General features: G+C 58.1%; 1 protein-coding gene across 3 annotated transcripts; it reads right to left on the bottom strand.

The window, feature by feature from the left end:
• Nucleotides 1-1,850: 1,850 nt before the first annotated feature.
• On the bottom strand, nucleotides 1,851-13,807 carry Slc25a29 (solute carrier family 25 member 29). 3 transcript variants are annotated; one of them, XM_090344831.1, is made up of 6 exons: nucleotides 13,690-13,807; nucleotides 9,835-9,878; nucleotides 8,255-8,263; nucleotides 5,559-5,615; nucleotides 3,637-3,720; nucleotides 1,851-2,654 (listed from the first exon to the last, which is right to left on the bottom strand). In XM_090344831.1, the coding sequence occupies exons 1-6, from the start codon at nucleotides 13,721-13,723 to the stop codon at nucleotides 1,941-1,943; spliced, it is 942 nt and encodes a 313-aa protein (XP_090200957.1). In that variant the 5' UTR covers nucleotides 13,724-13,807; the 3' UTR covers nucleotides 1,851-1,940. The 3 variants fall into 3 exon arrangements, with proteins under 3 accessions (XP_090200957.1, XP_090200955.1, XP_090200956.1); XM_090344829.1 differs by lacking the exons at nucleotides 5,559-5,615; nucleotides 8,255-8,263; XM_090344830.1 differs by lacking the exons at nucleotides 5,559-5,615; nucleotides 8,255-8,263; nucleotides 9,835-9,878; nucleotides 13,690-13,807 and adding an exon at nucleotides 4,019-4,904.
• Nucleotides 13,808-15,064: the final 1,257 nt, after the last annotated feature.

A 15,064-nucleotide genomic window follows, 5' to 3' on the forward strand; every position in this document is an offset into this window, starting at 1 on the left:
AGGAGACAACTCAGTAGGCCAGGGGTTATCAAGAAGTGTCTGCCAGCAACACCCAAAGCAGGAAGAGCCAAGGCATAGCCAAGGGTAACCCTCAGAGTTGGAAACCCTGCGGGTACCTGGGCTGTGGACTCCAGAGTAGCCAGGGAAGCCTGTGTGCTCGGCCACACCATCTTACAGGGTTTTGTTCCATTCTCACCATCGAAGTGATAGGAGCAGAGAGCAGCCAGGCACTGTGGCTCATACCTGTAATCCCAGCTTCTTACAGCCAAAAGAAAAAAAAAAAGATAAGGCTAGGAGAGTAGCTCAAATAGTCAAGCCCCAAGGACAGGATGATAAACGTGGCTGTGCTTGGTGGGGTGCTGGGATGGGCAGACCTGCCCAGACCAGCCGGAAGCTGACCTTGATCCAGAGCCTGGCTCGGGGAGATTTCTTCCACACTGGTTTTGCCTGGAGGCATGGCTCACGTGGTAGAAAGCCTGCCTAGCAATCATGAAAGCTTGAGTTCAAATCACAGGGCTTGGACAACGTTGGACAACACTTGTACTCATTTCCTTATGGACATTAACTGTAATCCCTCTGTACAACACCTTTACAATAAAAAATAAACAGGAGAATGTTAAAAAAAACCATCAGGACGCCGACGTGGGTGGACAGGAACTTCACGCAGAACTTCCTAATAGTTCAACTCAGAGAGAGAATAAAAGGTAAAATGGATTCACTAAGTCACACCTCGCTCTCCACCCTGGGTTTGTGGGTAATGTTTAGGTGGAGGTCGGGGACTCTTCTTTATAACATTCGCGGGTTTCTTTGCCGTTTTGAGCTGTTGTGGCTCTGAGCTGCCTATCTGCAGTCATCGACCTCCGTCACAGCACCCCTCAGGGAACCAGTCTGTCCACTGCCCTACCAGGACATGTTCAAGGCCCCCCGACCAGGAGAAGGCTCTCCCCTTTGCATCCTCCACCCTGGGGGCTACCCGCCAGCCCTTCTTTCCGGCCCTGGGCATGAGACGAGTACAACTTCATGGGCTGACATGGGTCAGGCGAGTGGGGTGCTTCAGGGATGGCTGGTGCACTCTGCCCAGGATGCTGAACTGGACAGTTCCGCTGACACCATCCTTTCTGTCCTTCCTGGCCTCTAGGACCTGGCCACTGTGTCCCCCTCCCAGGCATGCTGGACTGCCACCCATCGTCATGTCGCAGCTCACTTTTGGGGGCTTCACTATCACAGGTTAAAAAAAAAAAAGTGTAGAGTCACTGTCCAGCCATGGCAGAAGCTATGCTCCAGAGACGCCTGCACACGAGAGCGGCCACTCTAACCCTGCTGCAGCGAGGGAGGCCTTTTCACCTGCCGCAGGACCTCGGGAGCAGAACCCCGCCACAGGTGAGGGATGGCTGCAGATTCACCTGCCACCCCCCAGTCCCATTAGCCCATTCTGCAGCCGAGCAGCCTGAGCTGCCCCAGGCCTGCCAGCGGGGGCACAGACCAGAGCTGTGTGCCAAGCACAGAGGAGCCAGCCAGCCGCACTCACTCAGGAACAACGGAGACTTTATTTCCTCTGGGTTTCTCCCCAGGAATGAGCCAGGGTGTGGAGCTGGAGAGCAGGGGGGCACGACGGCCACACTGTGCCCTCTCTGGGGCTGCCTGGCATGGGGAAGGCCTTCCGGCTTGGCTTGGTTGTCCCAGCTTTGCGGCCTGGAGAAGGGGCCCCACGATGCCCTGGGCACCCCCGGGGAGCCCTGGCTGGCAGGAGGGACGTCAGCCGACCTGTCCTTCTGCAGCAGGGGGCCTGAAGCCCAGGGGAGCCTTCTCTCTCCAGCCCGGGCGTTGGTGGATAGAAGTCTCCACAAGGCTGGAGCAGGGCCCTGCAATGAGAGGGAGCCGCGGGGCACCCAGGCCCGGGGCAGCGCTGGGGCGCAGCAGGACCGGGCAGATTCCGGGCCTCACAGGCCGGAGGGCTGGGCCAGCGCCGGCCGGGCCTCGTCGCCCCGGGCGTAGGTGAGCACCGCGGTGACGGTGGCGAAGGTGGCGGCGTTGACGGGGAAGGCGCGCAGCAGCGTGGACGCGAGCCCGCGCGTGAACACGCGCCAGCCCTCGGCCTCGTAGCTCTGGCGCGCGCAGTCGAGGATGCCGCGGTAGCGCGGGGCGCCCTGCACCCCGTCGGCCTGCAGCCGCGACTTCACCACGTCCACGGGGTAGGTGGAGAGCCAGGAGGCCAGGCCCGCCGTGCCGCCCGCCAGCAGCAGCTTGGGCACCAGCAGGCGGTCGCCGGGCTGGCAGCCGAGCGCGCGCGCCAGCACGTCGTAGGTGAGGAAGTAGACGCCGAAGCTGGGCGTCTCCCGCAGCAGCGTGGACACCATGCCCCGGTGGACGCCCCGCAGCCCCTCCCGCCGGTAGATCTGGGCCAGGCAGTCCAGGGAGCCCTTGTAGGTGCGCGCCGGGCCGGCCGCCTGCAGCTGCAGCCGCGTCTTGGCCAGCTCCATCGGGCAGCAGACGACGCACTGCACGGCGCCCGCCGCCGCCCCGGCCACGAACTGGTGCAGCGGAGAGTCGTGGCCCAGCACCCGCAGGGTGTTGCCCTGCACCCCGAACACCAGCGCGTTGATGAAGGTGAGCCCCATGAGCGGCGACCCCAGGCCCTTGTACAGGCCCAGCACCTGCGAAGACACAGCCGTCAGAAGCCACCCAGCTAAGGCCCCGGGGCGCCCAGGCCCAGGAGCGCGGCGCAGCCCGGCCTCGGCTCCTCCTGGCTTTTGAGGATTCAAGGCCTGGGCGCCGGCTCTGAGATGTTTTGCTCACTTGAGCCACAGCTCCGGCTCTGAGATGTTTTGCTCACTTGAGCCACAGCTCCACCTCTGGCTTTTTTTTTTTTTTTTTTTTTTTCACAGTTCTTTGGAGAAGAGTGTCCTGGACTTTCCTGGCCAGGCTGGCTTTGAGCCACAGTCCTGGGATCTCAGCCTCCTGAGCAGCTAGGAGCACACGGGGGAGTCACCAGTGCTGTCCCCCCCGCCCCGCCCTTTCTTTTTCCTCCCCTTCTGGGTCTTGGTCTTGCAGAAGCAAAGCCATCTACAAAGGCAAATGGCTCCACAGTGGCTTGTTTTTGTTTTGGTGCCTCTTCTTTTCTCTTTTTTTTTTTTTGCCAGTCCTGGGCTTGAGCTCAGGGCCTGAGCACTGTCCTTGGACTTTCTCAAGGCTAGAGCTCTACCACTGGAGCCTCAGCACCACTTCGAGCTTTTTCTACGTATGTGATGCTGAGGAGTTGAACCCGGGTCTTCGTGCATGCTAGGCAAGCACTCTACCACTAGGCCAAACTCCCGGCCCCTGTTTTGGTGCATTTTGAGTTTTGAACTCAGGGCCTGAAGGCTATCCCTGAGCTTTTTCACTCAAGGTTGTCATTCTATCACTTGAGCCACCGCTCTACTTGCAGCCTTTTGATGGGTCATTGACGATTAGAGTATCATGGACCTCATGCCTGGACTGGCTTTGAACTGTGATCCTCAGATCTCAGCTTCCTGAGCCATGGTGGCCCAGATCCAAGCAGGTGTTCACTAGACGCGAGTCCTCCGTCGGGGCGGCCAAAGCCCTGGCTCCTGTCAGAGGTCCTGGGACCTCTCACCCCATGTGCCCCAGGCCACTCACACTCTCCTGCTGGATGATGGTCCGGAAGCAGTGCAGGGTCCCTCTGTAACGGGGCTTCTCTGCGCTCTGCACCTGCAGCCGCACCTGTAAGGGCAGCCCCGTGAGCTGTGTCCAGCACGACCACGGCACCCACTTCCTCTGGCCTGAGGTGCACTTCCCCGGGGGCATCTGAGGAGGCCTGAGGCTTTGGGGAAGGTGGGGCCGGGCTGGGTATGAGTGGGCAAATGGCTACAGCTGCACACAGCCAAGATCTCAAGAGGCAAAGCCTTCGTTACCCACCACACATCTCGTATGGCCACCCTGCCCTTCAGGTGACATCACGGAGTGACCTAGGTCCCAGATCAAGGCTGAGGCCACCGAGGCCTGGTGTCTCTCCACTGACCTTCCTCATGAGGACGGGAGGCAGGGCCATGGTGTCTGCAGGGGTGGCTTGCTTCCTGCCAGGAGCTCCTGGTAAGGCTCCATGCCATACACTCCGGGACCTGGGGACACTGGCCAGAGCCTTGTGCGATCAAAGCACTCTCTGTTGAGCAGAGCCTGCCCCTGTCCCTGATTGTGATGGCTGGGGTGGACACAGTGCCCAGCGGCAGGGCCCTTTCCTGACTACAGGCTGGGTGTCACCGGTGGGGAATCTGGGTTAGACCATTCTGAGGAGCTGGTTCCAAGCTAGCTCTGAGGGGATCGTTGTGGCACCCAGGGCCTAGGGCAGGCGCCTCAGTACTGTGGCACCGGGCACAGACAGGGCCTCACACTCATCCTCCCTGGTGGGGAGTGGGGTTCCCGGCCCAGGTGGGTCCAGGTCCAGGTGGGGAAGCTGAGGCTCAGAGGCTGTGTGACGTGGCCAGGGCTGTGCTCCAGGGACAGGCTGGCTGTGGTGGAGGCGAGGACGAGGCGGGTGCTAACGGGGCCTGGACACTATCCTCTCGCTTATCCACTCCAGGGTATCCACCACTCGTGCTAGCTCCATTTCCAGCCTTTTGGTGGTTTGTTGGAGACAAGATCCTCACAGATTCTCCTCCCCAGGCTGGCTTCAACCTGCACTCCTCAGATCTCAGCCTCCTGAGCAGCCAGGACTACAGGTGTGAGCCACAGAGCCTAGCTCCTTGTGCAATTCTCAACACCAGTATGGTGGACCTCCTAGAGGGCAAGCATTAGGAGAGAAAAGAATCCATCTCTGCACACAGGGACCTGCACGGGGACAGGTGGCCCTGGAGGCCATTCTCCCAGTCCCTTGCCCAACCTGCCTGTCCAGCTTTATCTGGACCTGATAGGGGGGCAGATGATTCCCAGAGAAGAAAACCAAAACCCCTCCGTTTTTTTTGGGAGATACTGTGATGTGAGGTTTCTTTCAATGTCCTGGGGCCTCCGGTGGGACATCGGTGGCTGGTACCCAGCCTGCCCTAAGAGCTGTTGGGAGGGCTGCTGGGAGGCAGCGCTGTCTCTTCTGTCAGCGTCCATGGCATCCAGGTAGTGACTAGAAGTCCCCGCAGGTCACGACAGAGTGCCAAGGTCAAGCCAGCATGGACATTGGGCTTCGGCTGAGCCCTGCTGGAGTATCAGCCCCTGCTCTGTGCCTGAGCCCAGGGCTGTGTCAGCCCTCCCTTCTACAAGTCTTGGGGGGGGGCTGGTAAAACAGTCCTGTAATACCTAGCACTGAGGCTCTTGACATTTTGGGGTTACCAAAGCTCCTCTAAGGATGGATAAACGTTCTTCCTCCCCCAAAGTAGTGATTAGCAAGGTTTCAGAGACACCCACACAAAGACACCCCCCTCCCCAAACTCCAGAGGGGCCAGAGTTTCTCCATCTGCCCTTCCCGAGCCCCCAGCCCAGGACCTGTGAGGCCCGGTTGGCCCCGTGCCCGTCCTGGACTCTGGAGGTGGGGTGCAGGCGAGGACCAGGCGAGGGCACCTGTCTGTACTCACTAGGGCTCCCAGGTGAGGCTTCCAGGCATCTGCAACAAAGTTGCACTTTGCTACTGACTGGTGTCGCCTAGCTCAGACAGCAAAGCGGTTAAAGAACACACAAATGTCAACATCACATGCAGCTGGCCAGCCCGGCCCCCCCTCACCCTGGGACAATGACTGGGACACCATGTCAGGTCCTGTGAAAAGGTCAGAAAAACACCTCCCTAAAGAAATGAGCAGGGAAGGGGGTGTGGCCCCCGAGACCACGTAGGAGTCTGGGCTCGGCTGAGGAAAACCAGATTTGGTACTCTCTAGGGTGATCTCGAGGTGCCAACCACAGGGAGGCCTCTGGCCACCGAGCGGGGAGGTTGGGACGACAGCTCTACTGACGACCAGAGGACTCACTGTCGGGAGTTAGAACAGGGTCCTGGAAGGCCAGAGGCCTTCCTGCAAGGGGAATGGGGTCCCCAGCTATGTGACAGGTGACCATGCACACACCTGATGTGTTTCCTTGTCTTGGTTATTGCTTTGTTTTTGGTGGTCCTGAACTCAAGGCCCTGTGATTACTAAGTGAGTACTCTACCACTCATGCCACCCCACCAGTCTTCTTTTTTGCCAGTTCTGGGGCTTGAACTCAGGGCCTGAGCACTGTCCTTAGGCTTTCCCAAGGCTAGTGCTCTACCACTTGAGCCACAGCACCACTTCCTGCATTTTCTACGTATGTGGTATCGAGACATCGAACCTGGATCTTCATGTATGCTAGGTAAGCCCTCTACCATACACCAAACTCCTGGCCCTCAGTCAATTTGTTTTTTTGGGGGGACAGGGTCTGGCTTCAACCCTCCTACCCATATCTTCCACATGGCTGGTGTTACAGGCATGAGGCACAGCCCCTAGCTGTTTGTTTTTGGAGACAGGGGACTGACTGCACAGCTCAGGCTGACTCTGAGCTCTTGATGCTTCTACTTGTGTGTCTTCTGAGTTTGGGGGTTGGAGGTGCACACTCCGTGCCTGGCTTAGGATATGCACCCTCTCCTACATATGTGAAACATTACTTTAAAGTAAAAAGAAGGGTTGTGGTGTGCCTCAGAGGTACAAAGTTTGTCTAGCATGCACAAAGCCCTGGGTTTGATCTTTAGCACTATGACAAAACCAACCAACCAACCAACCAACCAACCAACAAGAATATCATCCATTCAGGAAAACCTGAACATTATTGCAAACACACACACACACACACACACAGTACCCACTCCTGCCCAAAGCAAGGAGTATTTTAGGCCTAGAACACTGCTGTGTATCACAAGGGAAAGGCTAAACGAAGACTGACTTTTTAGTTTTGTGCATCTCAGTGATGGCTCTTCTCTTAGACCCTGTATAATTTTTGTTTTTGGGTCAGTCATGAAACTTGGACTTGAACTCTGGCACTGTCCCTGAGCTCTTCAGCTCAAGACTACCGCCCTACCCTTTGAGCCATGCACCACTTCCAGTTTTCTAGAGGTTAATTGGAGATAAGAGTCTCAGGTCCTTTTGTGCCCAGGCTGGCTTTGAACCTTCATCCTCAGATCTCAGCCTCCTGAGTAGATAGGATGACAGGCGTGAGCCACCAGTGCCCAGCTGACCCTGTAAGATTTTTGTAAGAAAAAGCCAATAAGGAATGTGCATGGCCAGTACGGTGGCTCACACCTGTCATCCTAGCTACTCAGGAGGCTGAGATCTGAGGATCAAGGTTCAAAGCCAGCCCAGCATAAAAGGACCTGAGACTCTTATCTCCAGTTAACCTCTAGAAAATGGGAAGTGGGGCTTGGCTCCAGGGTAGGGCGATAGCCTTAAGCTGAAGAGCTCAGGGACAGCGCCCAGGCCCAGAGTTCAAGCCCCATGACCCACATAAAAAGAAAGAAAAAGAAATGTGTGGTATCTAATGATTAAAATCCATTCAGAAGATATGAAACATAAGCCTGGGGCATACTCCTGTAATCCCAGCACTCAGGAGGTGAAGGAAGCAGATTCCTGAGTTCAAGGCCAATCTGGGTTATATATCAAGTTAAGTAGCTCAAAGCAAAACAACGGTGTCTCACTGGCTTCAGGGCCTGAAGGCAAGCTAAAAAAATGTAAAGTGCTTGGGGAGAGGAGTGGGGAGATGGCTACATTTCACAATTTTCTTTTAATGAGAATGCTTAAGGATGGACTTTGACAGAAAGCAGTAAAAACAACAGGGCCAGACATGGGTGGACATTGCATTATATCACCTTATAAAGGAACCAATGTCACACTGGGGGCAGGAGGGAGGAACACAAGAGCCAGGGGTCTCTCTTCTTCAAAAAGAGCTTAGTTTCTTAAAGTGGGTTTGCCCAAATACAATGCGGGGGGGGGGGGGGGGGAGGGCTTCTGTAATGGAGGAAAAGAAAGCATGAAAGGGTTTTCCCAAGGTCCACTGGGCACTTGAATAACTGTAGGGTGTAGCCATGGGCGTTTGCAATCCTTTGGTGCCAGCGGGGAACCTCCAGAGGCCCAGTCAGCTGAGGAGAGCTAGCCTCTGCAGAGCTGAGCAGAGGAAGTAAGTTCTGGGCTCCTGGCTGGACACAGCTGGGAGGCCCTGGAAACAGATAACCAGGAGATAGAAACAGTGCATTGTGGGTGCAAGGCTTCCCTTGCTGCTGGGGGGGGCGGGCAGGCAGAGCATGGGTGTGACCCTTTAGCTTCATGGCCGGCACTGCCAGGGCCTCACTCTTGAAGGCCCAAAGCTTATCAAGAAAGCCTGGCCTTCAGCCTTCTTTCTCCCCAGGCCTGCCTGCTGGGTGAGGAGATGTGTGCTTTCCAGAACTCATAGTAATTGATCACATGTTATCCTAGGCCTTGGTTATCATACCCACCCGCCCTTTCAGATGAAAACACTTGGGCCCAGAGCCACAGCAGCTAGTCCAAGCAAGGTCAGGCAGCAAACTGGCTGGCAGAGCAGTCCTGGACCAGGAACAGAATTTTTTAAGGTCAAAGCCAGTGCGTGAGGCTGGCTTCCCACACCCATGCTGGAAGAAATCCAGCCCTAAATTAATGAGTTAATACCTGGTCAACTGGAAAAAAAAAGAAGAGAGAGCAAGAGAGGCAGGAAGTTCACCTCATCTCAGCTGGGGTGACGTGTCTCGCCTCTAGCTCTGCCTTTACCCAAGTGGGAAAAGGAGCCAAGTTTAAGGTTTGTAGCCAGGACAGAAAGCCTGGACTAGAGTGCTATTGCCTGCAGCCCAGGAAAATGGCAAGGAATAGTGGTGTCGTGGACATTGTGAACATGTCAAGCCCCGCCACAGCAGAAAGCGAGCAGGGGACTTTTCAAAGCAGGACCCGGGTCTCCATGCTCCCTGCTCTGGGTGTCTGGGAACCTGGAACTCTGGTTCATAGAAGTGTGGGGAGGGTGGATGGGAAATGACTGCGCGTTGACCTCAAAGCCTCTGCTCCTCCAGGCCCTGTAACAGAGATTCTCCTTAGATCCTAAGCCACAGAAGACACCTCAGAACAAATCACCATTTCATAACCCTGAGTCATTGTTCCATGAAGATCATGTTAGAAAAAGTGACCGTGTGTGTGTGTGTGTGTGTGCGCGCAGTTATTAAGACTTGAACTCAGGTCCTCATGCTCTCACTTGACTTTTCCCACTTAAGGCTTGTGTTCTACCACTTGAGTCACACTTCCATTTTCAGCTTTTTGGTGATTCGCTGGAGAGAAGAGTCTCATGGATTTTTCTGCTCTGGCTTGCTTCAAATAGTGCTTCTTACATTTTAGCCTCTTGAGTTGCTAGGATTACAGGTATGCCTGGCTTTGTGGGTTTTATTGTTGTTTGATTTCGAGATGGAGTCTTCCTATCTGACCCTGACTGCCCTCCATTGCTTAAACCTCTTGGATGCTGGGACTTAGACATGGATCACTGCACTGGCCAATCAAGTTGGCTTCCTCCCCCAGTCTTTCAAGATGCTTGGGGAGTTTTGTAACAGGATAGAATGAGCTTCCTCTCCCTTAGCGAGTAGGAGCTTGACCTATCAGTCCTTACAAGCTAATCCTGAGAATGAACTTGGCTGTGAACCCAACATCTGGTTTTGCCCCAGCCAGGAGTGGTAAAAACAAGCCCGGAAGGAAAGTCAACTGCTGCTGACCACCTGGGCATCCTGGAGAGCTCTCATTCTGCCTTCAGAGACCTGGGGATGACCTTGAACCTGGTCCCAGAGTAGCAGCCCTGCAGGTCTGCCTCCAGCGCACGAACCTATGTAAGGGTCTGAGAAAGGAAACAAACGTCGAGGAAACTCACCTTGACAGTGTCAAACGGGTGTCCCACAAGCACACCTGCCACACCTGCAGGGAGACAAGAAGACAGCTGATCTGATGCCTTGGAACCCTGCTGAGTGCAGGGGCTCCTGCCAGAGAGGATGGGGCAGGAGCTCAGGTGGGGGGAGACACTGACCAGGGACCCTCTGGTGAACCGAGGTGAAGCCCAGCTCCGTGCTGGGTCCCTTCTCTGGCCCCGCAGCCAGCTGCAGGGGATGGGGCACTTGTGGCATGTCCCATTGCTGTAAACGCCCCCTGGCATGGGGGGGAGGCTCCGGGAATGTTCACACTGGGGGTGAGCCTGGTGCTGAGATTGGAATGTCCCCTCTACTTCTCACCAACTCCATTGCCTGGGTTGGGGGTGAGGCAGGCCTTCTGACCTCCTCAGTGACTGTGGAGAGGGGATCAGATCCAGGCTCCGGGAAGCGCTGCCTCCCGGCCTGCTGCTCAGCACCTTCTGACCCTCCTCTGTTTCCTTCCATGGCTGGGCCGCCTCCAGTCCAGGGAGGCAGCCTGAGGTTTTGCAATCGGTCATGGCTATTTGTCAGTTCAGGGCCCCACCAAAGATCCAGACCCCCTTGGAAACAAGGATCCACCCCTCCCAAGCCTTTCTCATTCCATTCCTGTGTGTCCTGCAGATGGTAAAGGGAGCCTCTGGGCTTTGTCTGTATTTTGAATTATGGTCTCCCTGACTGGCCGACTGGCCGACTGGCCTCCTGCCGTTCTGAGTGGTGCGATTACAGATGTGAATCCCGCTGCCCAGCCGCCTCACCGCCCCTTTCATGGAAGGAGACACTGAGGCTCATGGAGGTCAAGTCACTGGTCCTCACTCCCAGGCGTCTCCCTTGAGGCTGGGGACATGGCTCAGCCAGGCAAGCTCACCCCAGGATGCCTCCCAGCATGCATGAGGCCCCACGTTTAACCCTGAGCACTGAAGAACAACACAAAACAAAAAGCTTCTCTTATCGCTTGTGCTTATTTCTAATTAAAATGGCCAATATTTTACTGCAGCCAGTCACATTACAATCTGATGATTCCTTCTTTGAACATACCCTGTCCCTCCCTCTTACGTTCCTGATAAAGGACTATTAGCTCACTTTACAGATGAGGAAATGGAGGCAAAGACAATGACTGCAGGAAGTGAGGGACGAAGCTGAGTCTGGGCCTGGAGTCTGAGGCTCATTTCTCCATGGATTACCTCAGTCCTCAGGGTGATGGGCACTGTAGATCTGAGCCTCTACCTCTAAAGCAGACTTTGGCATGGCCTTTGTGGCCTGCTTTCCTTGTGGGTGCACCTCACAGAGTTCTGTTTTTTTTTTTGAGTCGGGGTGGGGGTGGCGGCGGGTGTGTTGGGATTTTAGAGCCATACCCCCTGCCTTTCTATTTTAGGTTCTCAGATCGAGTCTTAGGCTTTTGCCTGGGCTAACCCTGGACGCTACTCCTCCTGCTCTACTTCTCAAGGATCTGGGGGGGGGGGGAATTGTCACAGGTTTGCACCTCCATGGCCAGCCTGAGTTTTGTCCAGTTCTCTCTCTTTCTGCCAGTCTTGGGGTTTGAACTCAAGGCCTGAGCACTGTCCTTGGACTTTCTCAAGGCTAGAGCTCTACCACTTGAGCCACAACACCACTTCCAGCTTTTTCTATGTATGTGGTATCAAGGAATGGAACCTGGGTCTTCATGGATGCTAGGCAAGCACTCTACCACTAGACCAAACTTGCAGTACCCAATTCTTTAAATCTTTGGTTTATTTTGGGGCTTGGAACACTGTGCCCCCCAGCTCCTGTGCTCAAAGCTAGCTCCTCATTCTAGCAAGCCTGCCTTCCCTCTTGGCGTCCATCTGGGTTTCTGGTCCTCCCCCATGGGAAATTTTGTTTCTTCCCTTTGATCCTCCCTGGTTCTCCCCTCATGTTTTGAATCTTCCAGGTTTCTGTTTGGATTTGTTTGGTGAAGGGGGTTGAATCCAGGACCATATACATGCTAAACAACTCTTCTACTGCTGAGTTACGACCTCAACCCCAGCTGTCTGTCTGCATTTTCTGACTTTGCCAGTTCTAGTCCCAACATCTCTTTTCTTGGGATAGTTTTGGAATTGCATGGGGTTTGGCAACCTAGCACCCAGGCCTCATGACTCTCCACAGCCAGGCCCCACTATAGGATTTCCATCCTATGGGTAGCAGCCACCATTTTGCCCAAGTGCCAAATAGATAGATAGATGAGGATGTGGTGAAGGAGACATCCCTGGGGTGACTGCCTCCTGCGGTGAACAGATCAGGAGACACAGAGGAGAAATGCCACCAGCAGCCACCAGAAGGGTCCAGGTAATGGCCTTTGGGGGTCAGGTCCCTCCAAAGCATACGTGTTATCTGGCCCTGGACAGTCCCTCTGAGCAGGGCTGCCTGAGTGGCCATGCCAGAGTCACTGGGTGGTAGCCTCTCCCCCTTCTCACCCCCCCCCCCTCTGCAGCAGCCCGGACCCCTCATAGAGCACAGGGAATGATTTTGGTGCTCTGTGTACTTTTCTTTCCACTGGATACCTGGTGATTTCCACCTCATTTACCTGAGATGCTCAGGCCCTGCTCTGCACAGACAAGCACTTGAAGACCATCCTGGTCTCATTCTCAGCCCTGGAGCCTGAGGCAAGGATGTAACCTGCCCCAGGTAGGCACCGGGAGGATGCATTCCAGGGAGGGGGAGGGGGCTGCCTGAGCCAGAGCCCACAGAGCCACTGAACACTGTAGAGGGGCTGGTGTGGGTTCATAAGAGGCCTGGCCAGGACGAGTGTGCTCCCTCTCAAACACTGACAAGCTTGTAATTATAGAAGTGTCCTGGCCCTAGGGGAAAAAGCCACCCCCCAGGAAACTCCCAAGGGGGCAGTCCCCACCCTGAGCACTGTCCCAGCACATAGGCAGAGGAGGTTAGCAGCCAAGCCTGGGTAGGACAGGGCAACGACAGCAGGACTGCAGAGGCCACGCCATGTCCTGTGTCCCCTGGGCACCCAGGGCTTGGGAAAAAGCCCCCCACCAACTTACAGAAAGCTCTGAGCTTCCCTTCTGATGTCCCAGAGTCCTAACTGGATAACAGACTGGGGAGATCTTAACCGCCTTCAACAGCCTCCTTATGCCAGCCAGGCAGGGTGCCCAGCCTGCCTGCAGGCCCAGGAGGAAGCCAGCACTGGTTAAACCGCCTGGCCTCTGCCAGTGTTCCTCGCTCTTCCCGCAAAGCCCTCTCCTCCAGCAGCCACGGAGGGAGGTCTGTGCCAGTGCCCGGCTTGCACTCGGGGCCCGGGCGCTGTCCCTGAGCTCTTCTGCTCCAGTCTGGCACTTGGCCACTGTGAGCCACAGCTCCCGTCCTGACGTCTGCGGGAGTCAAACAAGCAGCAGATGAGAAGCGAGACAAGGATGAAGGAGGAGAGGAGCAAGACTGGGCCCTGGCGATAGCCAGCCAGCCTCACCCCAGGGGAGGCGCGCGGGGGCGCGGCGGGCACCTCCCTATCCCAGCAGGGAGCAGCGGACCCCGCGTCCAGGCGAGGAACCAAAGGGCTGAACCGGTCTGGTGCCCAAGCGGGGTCCCAGGTGGGACGCGGGGTCCGTGCACGCCCGCAGCGGTTGTCGCACGGCCCCCGCCCCACGACAGGCCCCGAGACGGCGGAGGAAAGGGGGAGCGAGGCGAAGCGTGGGGTGGCCGGCCGGCTGGCAGGGGAGCGGGGAGGGAAGCAGAGTCAGCTCCGGCGGGACCGGGGCCCCCGCGGCCTCGCGCAGGCCGCCCGGGGCTGCAGCCTGGCGTCGCCGTCCCCTCCCGCGCGCCCCGCGCCCCGCGCCCCGCGCCCCGCGCCTCCTTACCCCCAGCGCAGCCAGCCAGGAAGTCGAGCGCCATGGCCCGACCCCGCGAGGCCACCTTCCTCCTTCCCGACAGGTCCCCGTCGGGGCCCCGGGCGCGCCTCCTGGCTGCAGAGCCCGGGCAGCCGGGGCCGGCGTCGGGGGCGGCGGCTCCGCCGAGAATCGCCCGCCCGCTCGCGCCCGGCCGGCGTCCGACCCCGGGGGCCGCGCCAGCCCCGCCCCTCCGGGGTCACAGCGCAGCCAATGGGCGCTCGAGGCGCGGACACACCCCGGGCGCGGCGCGCCCCGGCCGCCTCCCATTGGCTGAGCGCGCCGGAGGGGCGGGGCGGGGGGGGGTCGGCGAGGGGGAGGGGGCGCGGGAGCGGCAGACAAAGACTGTGCTTGGCGCGCCCGCCCGCGCCGGCCGGGGAGAGGGGCCGCGGGGCGCCCGCCGCGGACCGGTAGGGCTCGGCCGGGGGCGGGGCGGCGCTGGCCGGGGTCCTGAGCCGAGCTGGAGGTCGGACGCGGCCGGGTCCCCCGGGACCGGGGCCGGGACGCCCCGGGCTGGGCGCGGCGAGCAGCCCCCGGAGGGGCCGCGGGGCCTCGCGTGCCTCCCCCCGGACCCCGCGCGCGGGGGCCCCGCCACCCCTGGGCGGACCGGGCCCGGCGCGCTCGCAGCCAGGGTCGGCGGCAGCCCGAGGTCGGGCCCGGCCTCCCGCAGGACCGAGGCGGGGCGGGGGGGAGTGGGGGCGCTGCCCTCGGGACCTTCCTTAAGAAGAGACCCAAACCCCGGGCTGCTGACTCCTAGTCCAGTGCTCGTGCTATGGCTTGGGGGCCCTGAGCTAGGGGTCTGGAGGCCTGGGTTTGCACCTCGCCAGCCTCTGAGCCAGCTGGCACTAATGCAGCAGGTGTAGGGGAGAGGCCTGCGAGGAGACCTGCCCTGGGCCGACGAGAAGCGGCTGGAGACCTCCTCCTCCTGCTCCTGCGCCTCCTCCTCCTCCTCCTCCTGCTGCTCCTCCTCCTCCTCCTGCTCCTCCTCCTCCTGGTCCTGTGCCTCCTCCTCCTCCTCCTCCTGCTCCTCCTCCTCCTCCCTCTCCTCCTCCTCCTCCTCCTCCCTCTCCTCCTCCTCCTCCCTCTCCTCTTTCTCCCTCTCCTCCTCCTCCTCCCTCTCCTTCCTCTCCTCCTCCTCCCTCCTCTCCTCCTCCTCCTCCTCTCCTCCTTCTCCTCCTCTCCTCCTTCTCCTCTCTTCCTCTTCCTCCTCCTCCTCTCTTCCTCTTCCTCCTCCTCTCCTCTCCTTCTTCCTCCTCCTCCTCCCTCTCCTCCTCCTCCCTCTCCTCCTCCTCCTCTCTTCCTCTTCCTCCTTCTCCTCTCTTCCTCCTCCTCTCCTCTCCTTCTTCCT

Source organism: Megascapheus bottae, chromosome 14 (genome assembly GCF_031878675.1).
Source record: "Megascapheus bottae isolate mThoBot1 chromosome 14, mThoBot2.hap1, whole genome shotgun sequence".
Classification (NCBI taxonomy): domain Eukaryota; kingdom Metazoa; phylum Chordata; class Mammalia; order Rodentia; family Geomyidae; genus Megascapheus; species Megascapheus bottae.

What these genes read in the sequence shown, in the direction of transcription:
- Slc25a29 (XM_090344831.1), bottom strand. Translation starts at nt 13,723, where the DNA reads ATGGCGCTCGACTTCCTGGCTGGCTGCGCTGGGG. An exon ending in CCTGGCTGGCTGCGCTGGGG is followed by an intron (nt 9,879 to 13,689) that starts GTAAGGAGGCGC and finishes GTCTCCCTGCAG; the next exon opens with GTGTGGCAGGTGTGCTTGTG. An exon ending in AGCCTCACCTGGGAGCCCTA is followed by an intron (nt 3,721 to 5,558) that starts GTGAGTACAGAC and finishes CTGCCCTTACAG; the next exon opens with GTGCGGCTGCAGGTGCAGAG.